Source organism: Tachypleus tridentatus, chromosome 9 (assembly GCF_004210375.1).
Source record: "Tachypleus tridentatus isolate NWPU-2018 chromosome 9, ASM421037v1, whole genome shotgun sequence".
NCBI classification, from domain to species: Eukaryota; Metazoa; Arthropoda; class Merostomata; order Xiphosura; family Limulidae; genus Tachypleus; species Tachypleus tridentatus.
Window position 1 is genome coordinate 50,541,590 of NC_134833.1, and position 16,700 is coordinate 50,558,289.

General features: G+C 34.1%; 1 protein-coding gene across 5 annotated transcripts in view; it reads left to right on the plus strand.

Moving 5' to 3' along the window:
* The first annotated feature begins 7,575 nt into the window (after positions 1-7,575).
* Positions 7,576-16,700, plus strand: part of LOC143225224 (dixin-like) — a 58,325-nt gene continuing 49,200 nt past the window's right edge. For 3 of the 5 annotated variants that reach the window (XM_076454268.1, XM_076454267.1, XM_076454270.1), the window contains exons 1-2: positions 7,636-7,775; positions 16,264-16,340. In XM_076454268.1, the coding sequence (XP_076310383.1) occupies positions 16,269-16,340 (72 nt within the window). In that variant the 5' untranslated portion in view covers positions 7,636-7,775; positions 16,264-16,268. Of the gene's footprint in view, positions 7,776-16,263; positions 16,341-16,700 lie in introns of those variants that run through there. The other 2 variants (XM_076454269.1, XM_076454271.1) reach the window with 2 other exon arrangements.

Below are 16,700 nucleotides of genomic sequence, written 5' to 3' on the forward strand. Positions count from 1 at the left end.
TAATGTTAATATGGTGTTATCTTAAAGCACGAGAACTTAAAGGTTCTTTTACTGTGTTTAATCGTAAAGCAACACAAGAGAATATATTAATGGTACCTTTATTTATATTTTTTGTGTGACTTGTATGTTATTGGGGCTCCTGTAACAAAATAAAATGAAGACCCCACAAGCAGTTTGGTGAATAAACAATTTAGGAAATTGTGTTTGAAAGAGGTTGGTTTTATATAGATTACTACAAGGGTTAAACACCATCTTTCAAAATGAACTGGCCGAGCAGAATATCTCTAACTATCGAGTATAAAAGTGTAGATGATAGTAAGGTGTGTACTACATAAAGGAAATATCTCATCAATCGTATTTAGAATGGTGAAATAAAACATATTGCTAATGATGTTTTCGCTCATCTATTAAGTGTAAATTTAACATAAAAACAGACGTCTGGATGGAATGCAACGTAAGAAGCGGGTGTTGTAACGCGACAAGGAGGTATACTAATTACACTTTTCTAGAACAGGCATTGCCCTGAAAAAAATAAAACCTCGCAGAAAATACTGTGCACTTGTTTGTTAATAAGCCTAAAGCTACAAAATAGGCTACTCGTGCTGTGCTTACTGGAGACATCGTAAACCCAGTTTTCATTGTTATAAGCCCTCATACTCACTCTGAACAACCAAGGGGTATTTGTTGGGTATTTTTTTGTTGTGGTTTCGTTGGTGAGTCTTTCTAAAAGTGACCAAAACTTTCTAGGATGTGTTGTTTTCATTTAATGGGCAGCAGAAGTTGTCCCATTTTTCTTGTTTTAACAATTTAATTTCTGCTCTGGGGTGCGAGATCGAAGACAAACTATGTAGAGAGATGATCACTGTCAGCATCTTTTCTCACATTAAATTTCAATAACTTTTGACTTATATTAAAAAAGATGAGGCAGATGTCTAAGATATCACTTGTATTTGTAGTATGCGTAGGTGTATCGTCGTTTATTAGGGCTATATTATTTTAATCGATGAATCGTAATAGATGTTTTCCGTTTGTGTTGGTGGATTTATATCCAAAGTTCTCATGTTTACTATTCTGATCATCTATCACAATTGTATTTTGGTTGTGGGAAAAGATGTTGTGGAATAGGTTTATATCAATGCATCTTGTTGGTGAACAATAAATTCCTGCTTCTGTTATAAATAAGTGCTTATTTAGCAAGATATATCTGCAATTATATTTTCATTATTGCTATTCATTTTAATTTCAGTTTCTGAAAGGATGTTTTTATATAGCAACTTAATTCCTCTGTTAATATCATGGTTGTTTGTTCTATCATTTCTAATTGCTGTATAATCCCATATTTTAGATCTATTGTTAGGATAAATAATATCAGGGTTAGTATCTTGTATTATGTCTTCGATCTCGTGTTTCTTGGAACCAAGTGCACCTTGGATGTTGATACCTACAACTGTGAACTTATGTTTCTAGTAAGTATCCAATAATTGTTGTTATTAATTGCAGCATGTATGGTATTATGTATTGTTTTTTCAACAATGCTTATGATGAAATCAATGTAGTTTTTTGTTTAGGACGGATTTGCATATTCTGCAATGAAATCTGCAAAGATGTTTTAATTAAATTTAGTATTGAAGTGGTTTCGTTATTTGTGCTTTCTGTTGTTGTATGAGTGTTGTTTTCTCGGGAGTTTCTTTGTGTGTGTTTTTATTAAGTTCTTGTGTATTGTTCTTTACTGTATTGATTGTGTTTTGCAGTTCTTTTGTTTGTGATTTTTGTTATGTGATGTTTCCCTCAGCCTTTGTGCAAATGTCGCTGAATCTATTGTTGTAGCAGTGTTTGTTTGTTGTGTAATTGTCTTAGTTGAATCGTTTGCAATCGGTTGTGCTATTTTTATTTCATAAATGCGTTGTTTTATTCTTTTTGTATTTGTGGCAACCTTTGTATTCGCTGTGTGTATTTCTCCACACTTACAACACTTTGGTTTTACTTGTTCTTTTTTGCAGATATATACACTGCTGGCCAAAACCTTAAGGCCAATGAACATAAAGAAAAAATATGCATTTTGCGTTGTTAGACTCAACCACTTATTTGAATATAGCTTCGAAAGATGAAAATAAGAAAAGGGAAAATAAAAATAAAATACTTTTTAGCATTTAATAGGGTAAATGTCAACACTATAAAATTAGCTTAAATACTAGCTGGTCAAAAGTTTAAGACCATACCAAAAAGAAGTTCTAAACAGGGTAGGAAATGCCCATCAAGAGGTCTCAGTAGTGAGTTGCACGGCCGTCATTGCGAATAACTTCAAACATTCGCTTTAACATGGTTGATATAAGTATTTGCAGAAGGCTGGCTGGAATGTTATTCCAAGTGGTGAAGATGGCTTTACGAAGATCATGCACTGTTTGGAATTGACGTCCATTTCTATAGACTTCCCTTGCCATCCAACCCCAAGCATTTTCAATGGGATTCAGTTCGGATGAAAAGTCCTTTGTCCTACGGGCATTGTGGATTGCAGCGTTGTCCCACTGAAAGATCCAGTCATTTCCACACAAGCGAGGATCTTCAGTCAATAAGGATGCTCTCTCCAACATGCCAATGTAGCCAGCTGCTGTTTGACGCCCCTGCGTAACCTGACGTTCCATTGTTCCATGGAAGGAAAAAGCACCCCAGATCATGATGGAACCTCCTCCACTGTGTCGTGTAGAAAATGTCTCCAGTGGGATATCCTTATCATGCCAGTAACGTTGGAAGCCATCTGGACCATCCATGTTAAATTTTTTCTCATCAGAAAACAAAACCTTCATCCACTTTTCTATGTCCCATGTTTGGTGCTTCTCAGCAAAGTTTAATCAAGCTCTTTTGTGGTGTGGCCTTTAAAGATGTTTACGGTTTTTAAAACCTTTCTCTCGTAGATGCCGTCTTATTGTTCTTAAAATGCATTCTGCATCCGTAAGGGTCTTAATCTGGTTCGATGATCATCTGGTGTCTTGCCGGACAACCCGTCGAATCCTCCTGCTCAACGTAAACAAAATTTTCTTTGGCCAACCACTTGACATTCTCGTTTCATATCCCTCAGGGTTTTTTAAGAAATTTGCAACAGCACTTTTACTACTCCCAATATCACCAGCGATGGCATGTTGAGAGAGACCTTGCTTTTGCAGCTGTACAATTCTGCCACGTTCAAACTGTGTTTACGTTTTAGCCTTTGCCATGTTTTTACCCAATGTAACACAGGAGATGTCAGTGGGAGATATTGACAACGCTAATGCTTGAATACAAATGACTAAATTTCGTTACGTGTTAACCGATTAACGTTTCGTTTCCATATGGTGTTAAACTTTTGGCCAGCCGGTATTTAAGCTAATTTCATAGTGTTCACATTTTCCATATTAAATACTAAAAATGTTTTTTATTTTTATTTTCTCTTTTCTTATTTTCATCTTTCGTAGCTCTACTCAAATAAGTGCATATTTTTCTTTATGTTCATTTTGGCCAGCAGTGTATGTATTAATTTCCTGCTATCGTTATAACATTCAGTAGCAGCGGTAGTTTAACTCGTGACGATCTTTTGACATTGGACAGTGCCATAAGAAATGTTTAAATTATTAGTGTTTATAGTGATTTACGTGAAAATACTTTTTTAATTGTATTGAGCCTTTTTTACGCAAACACATATAAATCTTAAACACTGACGTCTTTGTATTTGGTATACTTAATTTTCACTTGCTATTAATTTTGGTTTTTTATTTAAAGATGAATTATTTGACACTGATAGTCTTTTAACTCCGTACAAAATAAAATCCCAAAGAAAAATAACCATTTTCTGTATTGTTGTCCTTTTTGTTTAACAGTGAACTTTAAGTTTGGACCAAAGGTCACCTTCTTATAGAAACAATCTAATTTAATTGTAATATAAATATTTGTTAGAAAGAGCGTAGAATGAAATTGTACAAGAAATACCTAAAACAAGAAAAACAAAGGCGTTAAAACGATTGATGACATGAAGGTGATTTATAGGAAGTTAACAGTTTTATCTGTAATTTATTCGAAATTCTCGTGTTTGAGTCTGTGTTATTACTGTACAAACATCCAACTTGCATATATAATTTGACTACTAATTTCTCTGCGAACATGCTGGATGGTCCAAAAGAATCACGTTATTCACCATGAAAAAGTTCTTTGTCCTGCGGGCATTGTGGATTGCAGCGTCCTCCTGCCGAAAGATCCAGTCATTTCCACACAAGCGAGGGCCTTCAGTCAATAAGGATGCTCTCTCCAACATGCCAATGTAGCCAGCTGCTGTTTGACGCCCCTGTATAACCTGAAGCTCCATTGTTCCATGTAAGGAGAAAGCACCCCAGATCATGAGGGAACATTCTACACTGTGTCGTGTAGAAAATGTCTCCGGTGGGATATCCTTATCGTGCTAGTAACGTTGAAAGCCAACCTGGACCATCCAGGTTACATTTTTTTCTCATCAGTGAGCAAAACCTTCGTCCATATTTCTACGTCCCATATTTAGTGCTTCTCAGCAAAGTTTAACCGAGCTGTTTTGTGGTGTTAAAGGAGGCGTGGCCGTTGAAGACCAGTAAGTATTAGGATGTTCGAGCTGCTTCACACCGCTAATACTCTTATGTGCAACCTTTTGTTTCACTTGATGGGAATTATCCATTATAAGTTGAATACCACCAGCATGTATTCCGTTAGCTATACAAAGTTCTCACCATCGCAAGCAAAATTGTTGAAAGATTTGGATCTAAGAGAATGCTTCTTCTCGTTCTGGCCTGATTTTCTGATCTACTCCTCACTTCAAATATTGCTTTTTTCTTTTCATTGTAACCACTATGTTGTCTCAATACCAAGACAACAAATTAAAGAGGTTGAATTACCAAAGAGCCAAATTCAAAATAAACTATGCAAGAAAGAAATTCCATGATCACGACATCAAAATGTAACTTGATGACTAAAAGTTTGTTGCATTTAAGTAAACTGCCACCTAACAGGTAGTAGCTACAAGTACCTGCAAAATATAGACTCCAGAAATGTTATACAGTGATAAACATGTACATAAAAGGAAAACAAGTAACACAATTGAACAAACAAAACAATAGCTTTATTCACAGTAGTGTTCATGTGTTTATCTTATGTATGGCTTCTCTTTTGTTAGAGCTCAAGTTAGCTGTCGTGACCGGAAAGAGTGTTTCCAAAAGCTTTAAGAAGAACATACGAAATAATGGTTTAATACTACATCAATTCAGATCAGCTCTTTGTGCAGTATCCCACAATCCATAGATTGCCTATATTGATGGTCAGTCTAAGTACACTTATTAAAGAAAATTAAAATCATTAAAATGGGTAAGACCCTACGCTAGAGTGTCTTATACAGAGATGGGTTTGCATTTCTATGAAATTTATGAACAAAAGTTTTAGAATACAAGCAAAAGAAACAGTAAAACTTTATGTTTTTTCTTTAAATACATTTAATGCTGGACTAATTAACTACGCGCAGAACACCTATATGAACATTTAGGAAATTTCCTGAATACACCTCGCTACACATACATTCTAAACAGTTAGTAGTTATTCAAGTTATAAATTAGTATTTATTTCAATTGTAATTTTAATAATTAAAGAGATGTATTGAATGTTCTATGGCACAAAAGAAAGAATAGGCCAGTTGAGTGCTAATCTCACATGTTTATTTCAATTGTAATTTTAATAACTAAAGAGATGTATCGAATGTTCTATGGCACATAAGAAAGAACAGGCCAGTTGAGTGCTAATCTCACATGTTATTGAATCTCCTAAATGAGTAGCTTATATTAATGAGTTTTGTATCGTTTAGGAGACAAATGATAGAGTTGCTAGAAATACGTCATAATTTACCTGTTAAAAATCACCCTCTGTTTCTCCTGTAATAATAATGGATACTTTAATCCTCTTTCACATTGCCTCAAAGAAAGACAAGTCTTTTATCTTCGAATGTGAGGTAAAAATATAATCTTGTTAATGCAAATAGTTATTTCCGTGAAGTTTCAAAGTGTAATGACTTGTTCAAATGATAACCCTTAACAGTGCGTGTAAAGTTATGCTGAAAATATTTCATGAATAATACTTCGGACTAAAAATACTGATAGTAGTGGCATTTATAACCTCACAAATAAAAACAAAGTCATCTTCACTCGTGTTTAACTAAAAATTCATCAATGTACGATTCACTCATTGACTAAAGGAAACAATGAGTTCCAATAGATCGCGACCCAAGTAAATTAACATTTTTCACTTAGCTTGTTCACAACAGGTAGCCATCATTACTATCAAAATTAGACCGTAGGAATTACTGACGCGGGAAAAATTGTTGGTTATTTTTCCAGCGTTTCTAGTTGCTTCTATTTTCGGCAAAATTATATAAAAACTTGTAAATAATTCTTTTCTTCATGACATATTTTAAGAGCAACTTCTTTGGAACAAAAAGAAAATCCAAAATAAAAAATAAATTAAAGTGCTGAAAAATTTAAAAAAAATTAAGAAACTTATTGTTTTATTCAACATTAAATCGAAATTTTGTTATCAAATTTCTCATTACTGATACAAAATTATTTTTTCTGTGCAGCAGATACCTATATGTTACCACTCCCCCACTGGAACAGTGGTAAGGCTATGGATATACACGCGACAATCAGAGGTTCGATTCCCCTCGGTAGGCACAGCAGATAACCCAATGTAGCTTTGGTGTAAACAAACAGACATGTTACAGTTTTATAACCACGTAGTAACATCAAAAGTAAAGTTAAAAGATTTTTTAAAATGAACTTGACGTCATTTACTTATGTAATTGCAGGAAACTCAACTGTTGAAATAAATTATTTATTTTTTAATATTTTAAGTATGGTGTATGTGTCATTATTTACTGTTGCTCTTTTCAACATTGTAGATAGGTACTATCTTTCCCTCTTCTCTCCACCCACATAGTTTGTGAGATATTCTTTATTTCGCTGATAGAATTAGAAAACTTTAGTGTACATACGGAATAAAAGTTGTTGTATACACATCCCAAACTAATGAAAATACAAACGAAACAAAATTATTTACGTTATTATGACACCAAGTTTGGTGTCATATACAGAACCGACTTCGTAGTCTTACTGTTAAACATTCTTCCACCTGTACGTGTGAAGAAGAGATTATCTAATGATAAAAAATCACTTAATAGGTTTTCATTACTTTGAATAAGTACATATATACTTATATTGTTATAAGTATTCGTGGGTTTGAGTATCTATGTTTCCGTACACCACCCATTTCAAGAGAGATACAACAGTTAATGACTTGTAGCCAAGTCTTCTAGTGTCTTCGTCACCTCTTATCCGTATGTCTAGCTGCGTATGTAAGGCATATTTGGAGAACAGGAACCATTTTTAAGAATTTATCTACGCATTACGTTGAAGCATTCATCTCCCACGCTCCAAAGTTAAAAAAAAAATGCTTTACGCATGCGTGACTTACACAGTCGCACAGTAAAATGTGATGGGTGATTTCCATACAAAGACACGCTTGACAGCTGGGTTGGGCCGTAACGATACCGTGGGAGACACACACGAGCAGAACAAGTGCTGTGTTGAATACCGGCTTGTTACAGTGTTGTCTTGTCACTGAGGCCGACGACTTTCACATGCTCTGTAAGCACACAGTCTTCGAGCTAGTCTGGTGTCCCAAGCCACATGTGTTTTATTTTGAGACCTGAGAACTTGAATACGTTTCTAAGAAGTACTTTGGTGAGTAAAAGTTTTCGTTCGTTGTAATCGTTTAACGACTGCAACTTCATAGACTTGTCACAGCATCCAAAACTGTAAATATTTTTGAAAACAAATATGTATTAGATGATAAAAGACTCTAGATGCCCAGTCATATATACACACAAACAAATATATTCTTGTTGTTGGTAACAAACGCTTAAGAAATGTTACTCATTTCGTAACATTTTCTCATAAGTAAAGTAGATTTGTGCATAATTTTGGATTGTTTATTTTCAGAATCTTTAAGTAGAGCCGCATGAGGTTTATCTCTAATTCTTAATTGATAAAAGAGAAAAAACGGTACCCACTGCCTAGTCTTTAGTTTATCTTGTCTAATAGAACAGCGATATTTTTCTGTTGTCCAATAAACGAGTTTATTGCGGAAACGGAATGTGAACCATTAATTTTCAGATTGAATGTTTTGGCACGCTAACTACTAGGCCATATCCACCTCCTAGATTGCTATGGTTAAAGCGTTGTTTTAGCATCTGTAGATGTCTTCGAGTAATTGTTAGAACTGCTTAGTTTTATAAGAAGCAGAAAAATATTTCGATCTTCCAATTCTTGTTTTCACAAAGATGTTCAAGAATTAATGTGTATAGTTTCAACACGAATATAGGTAACTTGTAAATAAATTATCGATTTCTGAAATATATTTATTCAAAATTAATAAAAACTTATCTAAGTGCAACAAAGTTAATAAAACATCTAAGTGCAACAAAGTTAATAAAACATTTAAGTGTAATAAAGTTAATAAAACATCTAAGTGTAACAAAGTTAATAAAACATCTAAGTGTAACAAAGTTAATAAAACACCTAAGTGTAATAAAGTTAATAAAACACCTAAGTGTAATAAAGTTAATAAAACGTCTAAATGTAATAAAGTTAATAAAACATCTAAATGTAACAAAGTTAATAAAACGTCTAAATATAATAAAGTTAACAAAACTTATCTGAAAACTATAAAGTTAACATCAACTTATCTAAATGTAATATTACGTTTAAAGTTAATAAATAATTTATCAGAATCTAATATTACTAATTATAATTAATTATTTATTAATTAATAATCAGATCATTAATCTAATATTACTTGTAAAGACAATAAACAAATCTTCTTAATAGCAATAAGAAAAGTGATAGAAGAAAACTTCAGGTCAGATATACAATAACTAGTTATACAATAAACGTAGTGGCGTTAAATAACTAGCTATACAATAAACGTAGTAGCGTTAAATAACTAGTTATACAATAAACGTAGTAGCGTTAAATAACTAGTTATACAATAAACGTAGTAGCGTTAAATAACTATACAATAAACGTAGTAGCGTAAATAACTAATTATAAACGTAGTAGCGTTAAATAACTAGTTATACAATAAACGTAGTAGCGTTAAATAACTAGTTATACAATAAACGTAGTAGCGTTAAATAACTAGTTATACAATAAACGTAGTGGCGTTAAATAACTAGCTATACAATAAACGTAGTAGCGTTAAATAACTAGTTATACAATAAACGTAGTAGCGTTAAATAACTAGTTATACAATAAACGTAGTAGCGTTAAATAACTAGTTATACAATAAACGTAGTAGCGTTAAATAACTAGTTATACAATAAACGTAGTAGCGTTAAATAACTAGTTATACAATAAACGTAGTAGCGTTAAATAACTAGTTATACAATAAACGTAGTAGCGTTAAATAACTAGTTATACAATAAACGTAGTAGCGTTAAATAACTAGTTATACAATAAACGTAGTAGCGTTAAATAACTAGCTAGTGGCAATAAGAAAACTCGCAATTTTAAATACTGCAAAAAAAAAAGTTAACATAACGCTGTTGTTGTCTAATGTGCTGTGACTTTTGAAGACTAACTGTTGAATTGTGTCGTTTTATGAACTGTTATCTTGAATTTCACGGCATATTTCTGATAAACCTTTTTCATTGTAAGGCACAAAAAGTTATAATGTTTTTAAGTTAACACAACAAACAACAGAGTTTGGGTGTGAATTTCTGGTCTTGGTATGTGAGGGTTCCAGATTTACTATATTATTACTGTTTGATGTAGTTACATATGAAATTAAGTTGAGAATGAAGTGCTTAATACGTTACAGCAAGTTCTTGTACTTTTAATGCAACTTTATCATTTCTAATCTACACCAAGAACATATGCAGACAGTATTACACGTCCAACTAACTTTGTTCTATAGCCTTAACACAAAAATTGTTTCTCTGTTTTTGAATTTCGTGCAAAGCTGCACGAGGGCTATCTGTACTAGCCGTCCGTAATTTAGAGGTATAAGACTAGAAAGAAAGCAGCTAGTCATCATCACCCACCGCCAACTCTTGGGCTACTCTTTTATCAACGAATAGTGGGATTGACCGTAACTTTATAATGTCCCCACGATTGAAAGGACACGCATGTTTAGTGTGACGGGAATTCGAACCCGCAACCCTCAGATTACGAGTCAAGCTCCCTAACCACCCGGCCATGTTGGGCCTAAACCTGAAATAGAGTATTCAACATTTATGGTTTTAAGCCGTTAGCCCACAACTTGCTCACCATAGTGGTATACTTTGATAAAGTTTTCTCACTCAATTTCGTGATAAAAAGTGTACAATCAGTAAATTAAATACGAAGTTTTGATACATTTTTTTCAACTTTCCTGGTTCTTGGGATTACAAAATGCCTGGTTGCGAAAGGATTAAAGCGGTCCACAGCCATATATTATAAAATAAGATTCATATTTTTATGTTGTGGAATACGGTATACGTGTGTGTATCACACATTAGTACTACTTATTGTTAGTAGTACTGAGGATAGGCATGTGTTGCCTTTCCATGAAGTACTCTAACAGCATTGCACCTGAGGGACCTTTAACTGTTACTAAGGAATATGACCTTGACTCCCAGATGAAATGAGTTACACTTCCCATGTTTCAAGTTAATATGAGGACCACATGTTACAAATCAGTTAGACAAAGTCCGTTAAAATCTTCCAGAAAAATTACAGTCCTTCACTCTCTGTCTGTCTAACGTAAAAGAATAATCGTTATGATACCCTGATTTTATTAGTTTTGCTTTTGTTCTTTTGAAAATTGCCGTAGTTTGAGACCTTGACCCTTCACAACAAAGCTATGTTCACATACGAGAATCATGGGTGATTTTAACCATGAGAAAGTGGAAGAAGAAAACAAGAACTAGCTTCTGGTATGTTCGGTAGAGAATCGCCAACATAATTATATCGTATAAGAGGTGAAGGTCACGCTAAAAATTGAGACTAGATTTAAAATGGCGTATATTAAATTAACGAAAGAATAATGTACACGCGGTTCACCTTTATGTGTGTTTTTATTCTCACTCTCGTAAATGCACGTAATTCTAGTTCTCGGGAAAAATTGTTTAATACAGAAAACATACTTCTTATGCTGTTTTTTTTTTGTTCGTATTTAATAACATTGCTCGCCACGTGCATAGCAGAAGGTTTTGAGAATAAGGATGGATGGATTAAAACCGTGTTTAGTTTCCAGATGATGCCACGTGAAAACTGTCGAAACATCGTTTTAATAATTATTCACGTGTTTAGTTATTCCAGTTTTCATTCAATTAACGTTTCTATAAATTTGATTTATGCATGTCTGGTAAATAGTTTTATTCCTCAGAATCTACCTTTATTATTTAATGATTTGAAACGAAGCGTAATAAGTGGTTAATGTGATATACCATGGACCCGCGGACCCATCATTTGTGTTCCGTTACTGCAGTAATAATAATAACGATTTTTACTTTGGGGCCATGGATGCGTTATAAGGGCAACAGTCATATCCCATTATTCAGTGAGACGAGAGTAGTCCAGAGTTTGTGGTGGATGCCGATGATTACCTACATTTCCAGTTGTTAATTTTGTTCATAAGTTGTTTTTTTTATTGTCTAGTACTTGTTTTCAGACAAAGGAAACAGTGCTTCCCACAAAACTGTTTGTTTTAAGCGTATAGCCAGAAAAAAATAGGAAAGAAAAGCTGATTTTGGTTTGGTATTTGTATACAAATAGCTTTATTTAAATGTGTGACATGAATATGTAGCCAGTCTTTAAAAATAAGAAGTTATTTAACACCCAGCCTGCAAGTATTGGAGATATGTTTGATGGGTTGTTCAAGCTCTTTAGCTACTTGGAATCTGAGCTGCCCAACAGCATAGCACTGACAATCAAACTTTAAGAGAAAGTAACAACATATCTTGTTCAAATTCCTACACAAAATACGGTAGATACCAAACATGTCGCGCGATATAAGATGTGGTTCGTCAGCTCCATAAAGCCTTTTCACGAGCTATATCGTTAGAAAAGGTCAAGAAACACCCAAGTAAAGGTTATTGGAGTATAGTTTTTAATCCGAACTTGAATACTGGACTACTACATTCCATTCAGTACCTCGAATTTGATCTCCAAACTGGACGTTAAAAAAATGTCAAATGTCAAGTTTGTAATTATCACCTAAGAACAAACATATTACAAGATCTGACAGATTCTTCAGATGATATTGATAAACAGTTACATTGAGTTACATCACAAACTTCATTGTTGTACTCACACTGTTAAGAAAACTTTGTGTCATACTTGTTCGCATAGAAATTAGTAGTCAAATTATATACGCAAGTTGGATGTTTGTACAGTAATAACACACACTCAAACACGAGAATTTCGAATTAATTACAGATAAAACTGTTAACTTCCTATAAATCACCTTCATGTCATTAATCGTTTTAACGCCTTTGTTTTTCATCTTTTAGGTATTTCTTGTACAGTTTCATTCTACGCTCTTTCTAACAAATATTTATATTACAATTAAATTAGATTGTTTCTATAAGAAGGTGACCTTTGGTCCAAACTTAAAGTTCACTGTTAAACAAAAAGGACAACAATACAGAAAATGGTTATTTTTCTTTGGGATTTTATTTTGTACGGAGTTAAAAGACTATCAGTGTCAAATAATTCATCTTTAAATAAAAAACCAAAATTAATAGCAAGTGAAAATTAAGTATACCAAATACAAAGACGTCAGTGTTTAAGATTTATATGTGTTTACGTAAAAAAGGCTCAATACAATTAAAAAAGTATTTTCACGTAAATCACTATAAACACTAATAATTTAAACAGTGTTATCATTTCTTATGGCACTGTCCAATGTCAAAAGATCGTCACGAGTTAAACTACCGCTGCTACTGAATGTTATAACGATAGCAGGAAATTAATACATACACTGCTGGCCAAAATCTTAAGGCCAATGAACATAAAGCAAAAATATGCATTTTGCTGTGTTAGACTCAACCACTTATTTGAGTAGAGCTTCTAAAGATTAAAATAAGAAAAGGGAAAATAAAGAAAAACATTTTTAGCTTTTAATATGGAAAATGTGAACACTATGAAATTAGCTTAAATACCAACTGGTCAAAAGTTTAACACCATACTGAAACGAAGCGTTAATAGGTAAACACGTAACGAAATTTAGTCATTTGTGTTCAAGCATTAGCGTTGTCAATATCTCCCACTGACATCTCCTGTGTTACATTGGGTAAAAACATGGCAAAGGCTGAAACGTTAACACAGTTTGAACGTGGCAGAATTGCCAAGCTGCAAAAGCAAGGTCTTTCTCAACATGCCATCGCTGATGATATTGGGAGTAGTGCTGTTGCAAATTTCTTAAAAGACCCAGAGGGATATGGAACGAGAATTTCAAGTGGTTGGCCAAAGAAAATTTTGTTTACGTTGAGCAGGAGGATTCGACGGGTTGTCCGGCAAGACACCAGATGATCATCGAACCAGATTAAGACCCTTACGGATGCAGAATGCATCTTAAGAACAATAAGACGGCATCTATGAGAGAAAAATTTTAAAAACCGTAAACGTCTTCAAATGCCACACCTCCTTCCACACCACGAAAACAGCTCGGTTAAACATTGGTGAGAAGCACCAAACATGGGACGTAGAAAAGTGGACGAAGGTTTTGTTCTCTGATTAGAAAAAAATTAACATGGATGGTCCAGATGGCTTTCAACGTTACTGGCACGATAAGGATATCCCACTGGAGACATTTTCTACACGACACAGTGGAGGAGTTTCCATTATGATCTGGGGTGTTTTCTCCTTCCATGGAACAATGGAGCTTCAGGTTATACAGGGGCGTCAAACAACAGCTGGCTACATTGGCATGTTTGAGTGAGGTGAACATCCTTATTAACTGAAGGCCCTCGCTTTGGTGGAAGTGACTGGGTCTTTCAGCAGAAGAACGCTGCAATCCACAATGCCCGTAAGACAAAGGACTTTTCGCACGAACAACCCCATTGAAAATGTTTGGGTGTGGATGGCAAGGGAAGTTTATAGAAATGGACGTCAATTCCAAACAGTGCATGATCTTCGTGAAGCCATCTTCACCACTTGGAATAATATTCCAGCCAGCCTTCTGCAAACGCTTATATCGACCATGTCAAAGCGAATGTTTGAAGTTATTCGCAATGATGGCAGTGCAACTCACTACTGAGACCTCTTGATGGGCATTTCATACTTTGTTTAGGACTTCTTTTTGGTATGGTCTTAAACTTTTGACCAACTAGTATTTAGGCTAATTTCACAGTGTTCACATTTTTCCTATTAAATGATAAAAAGTATTTTATTTTTATTTTCCCTTTTCTTATTTTCATCTTTCGAAGCTCTACACAAATAAGTGGTTGAGTCTAACAACGTAAAATGCATATTTTTTCTTTATGTTTATAGACCTTAAGATTTTGGCCAGTAGTGTATGAGTAATAGTGACTTTACTATTACACAATTTTCAAATAAGATTTTTGTATGAAAAGTATCTGTGACCAATTGTTAATGATAGAGTTGATCCGGAAGAGTTTCTTAAGCCATTGCTCAATCCAAATAGCCTTTTACCAGGCACAAAACGTCATTGTGGTGATAGGTTTCATATGTAGGTAAGGAATGGACAGAGACTTTACAGTGTCTGTGAAGGTAAATTTGACTGTGATGGTAGTCAGCTGGTTCCGCAAGGGTATACTGTAATCTGAAATCCAGTAAACCTGGATATCTGAAAATGATAAAGAAAAAAATCGTATTTCAAAAAGGAATGGATGACAGCTAACGTTAAAATATTCCTGCCTTCAATTTGCTAAGCTATAACATCTGTAAATAGTAGAATGATGGTATTCATCAGTAAAGACTGGTATTAAAAAATAACTCAAAACACTTTCTGTTTGGTAAACAAAAGTCGGAACTTCCAGACAGCAACATCTGATTTTTTCAGATAAGTCAATGAAATATCACATTGGGGATCAGTAACAAGCCATGCTGGGATAGTTTGATAAACTGAATCAGTAACTAAATTAATTTTCAGGCCTATCTCAAACAACCATGTTTAGATACACAAGTTAAAAGTATAAATAACATTCTCTCTGTTTTCAAACAGTAATATACACAAAGCCAGAAAAACACATTGCCAAGTGGGTAAATGTAATTGGAATAGTAGCTGTGTACGAAACTACAGCGATAGTTGCAAACGTCAAACGTACAGTGGAAATGGAGAGAGCCATAAGACTATCTTCAGATTTGCTTGCCCTTTCAGCCGTAGGGGCGTTATAATAATGTGAGAATCAATCCCACTATTTGTTAGTTTAAGAGTAGCCCAAGAGCTGGCGGTGGGTGGTGATGACTAGCTGCCTTCCCTCTGGTCTTACACTAGTAAATTAGGGACGGCTAGCGCATATAGCCCTCGAGTAGCTTTGTGCAAAATTCAAAATAGCAAACAAACAGATAGTCATCTCTCTCTAATTTCTTTCTTCTCACCGCTTAACGCTTTCTACCTGATATTATTCAGCACTTCAAACGGTTATGCTATTCCTCGAAACTGGTGACCTTTCTAAAGTTCCTTCGAAGCGGAATTAGATTATTTTACACAAATTATATAAAATAAATTTTGCAAACTGAATTTAAACGAAGAACTACACATTCAATATAGCCGTTTGTAAATAATGTTTTATCTTTTAAGTTTCCTTTGTTTCATTCCGTAGATAATTCGATTCTAGTTGACCTGTTATTCCTGAACTAGTGTTGCCTGATTTAACAAAGTGATTTATATGTAAATAGAAAGAACTTATTTTGTATCCATATTTCAAAGCCTCAATGTAGCCTTTCTTCACACTTCACTGTATTTTAGTCATTCGTTGGACACGCTTGTTATCTTTTTGTAACGCCCTCTTGCGTTCTGAGATATATTATCTGGACTTGGTTCATCGCAATGAAGCATACCAAGAACTGTTGCATAACTTTGTTCTTTTTCATCAGCTGTTTAACCATTACAATAATAATAAGATAGTTTCTTCCAGAGCTGCTATACGCAATTTAAAATGCAGTGTGTTTTTTGGAAATTACTGGTTTTTGAAATCTAATTAAAATCACTCTTTCCATACAGTTACTATGAGAAAAGAAGGAGTAAAGGGTGGTAGCAGGATTACTGGGACAAAGTCTCAATCTTGGCAAGAATGGACAGTAAGTCTTCATTTTTCCTGAAACTTGTTTTAATGCTAAATTTCATAACAAAGAATACGTGTTTATATATCTAATCCATCTGAGTTACATCGTAACTTCTTATCAGGAGCACAAAATCTTAATACCAAACCAGTTACGAAGTTTATTATATATATATATATATATATAATTAGAAATATTCTGCAGTTGGCAGTTGGGATTTGTGACGTGCCAAAAAGATCCAAAATCTCTCTCTCGCACATATTTTAGGTGGCAGGTGGGCTGTAATGGTAGAGGGTAACCTATTAAGTTAACAAACTGTGACGGAACATTATCAAATCTTCTATCCACGTGATGAACTACGTAAAACTGTCGGGCGTG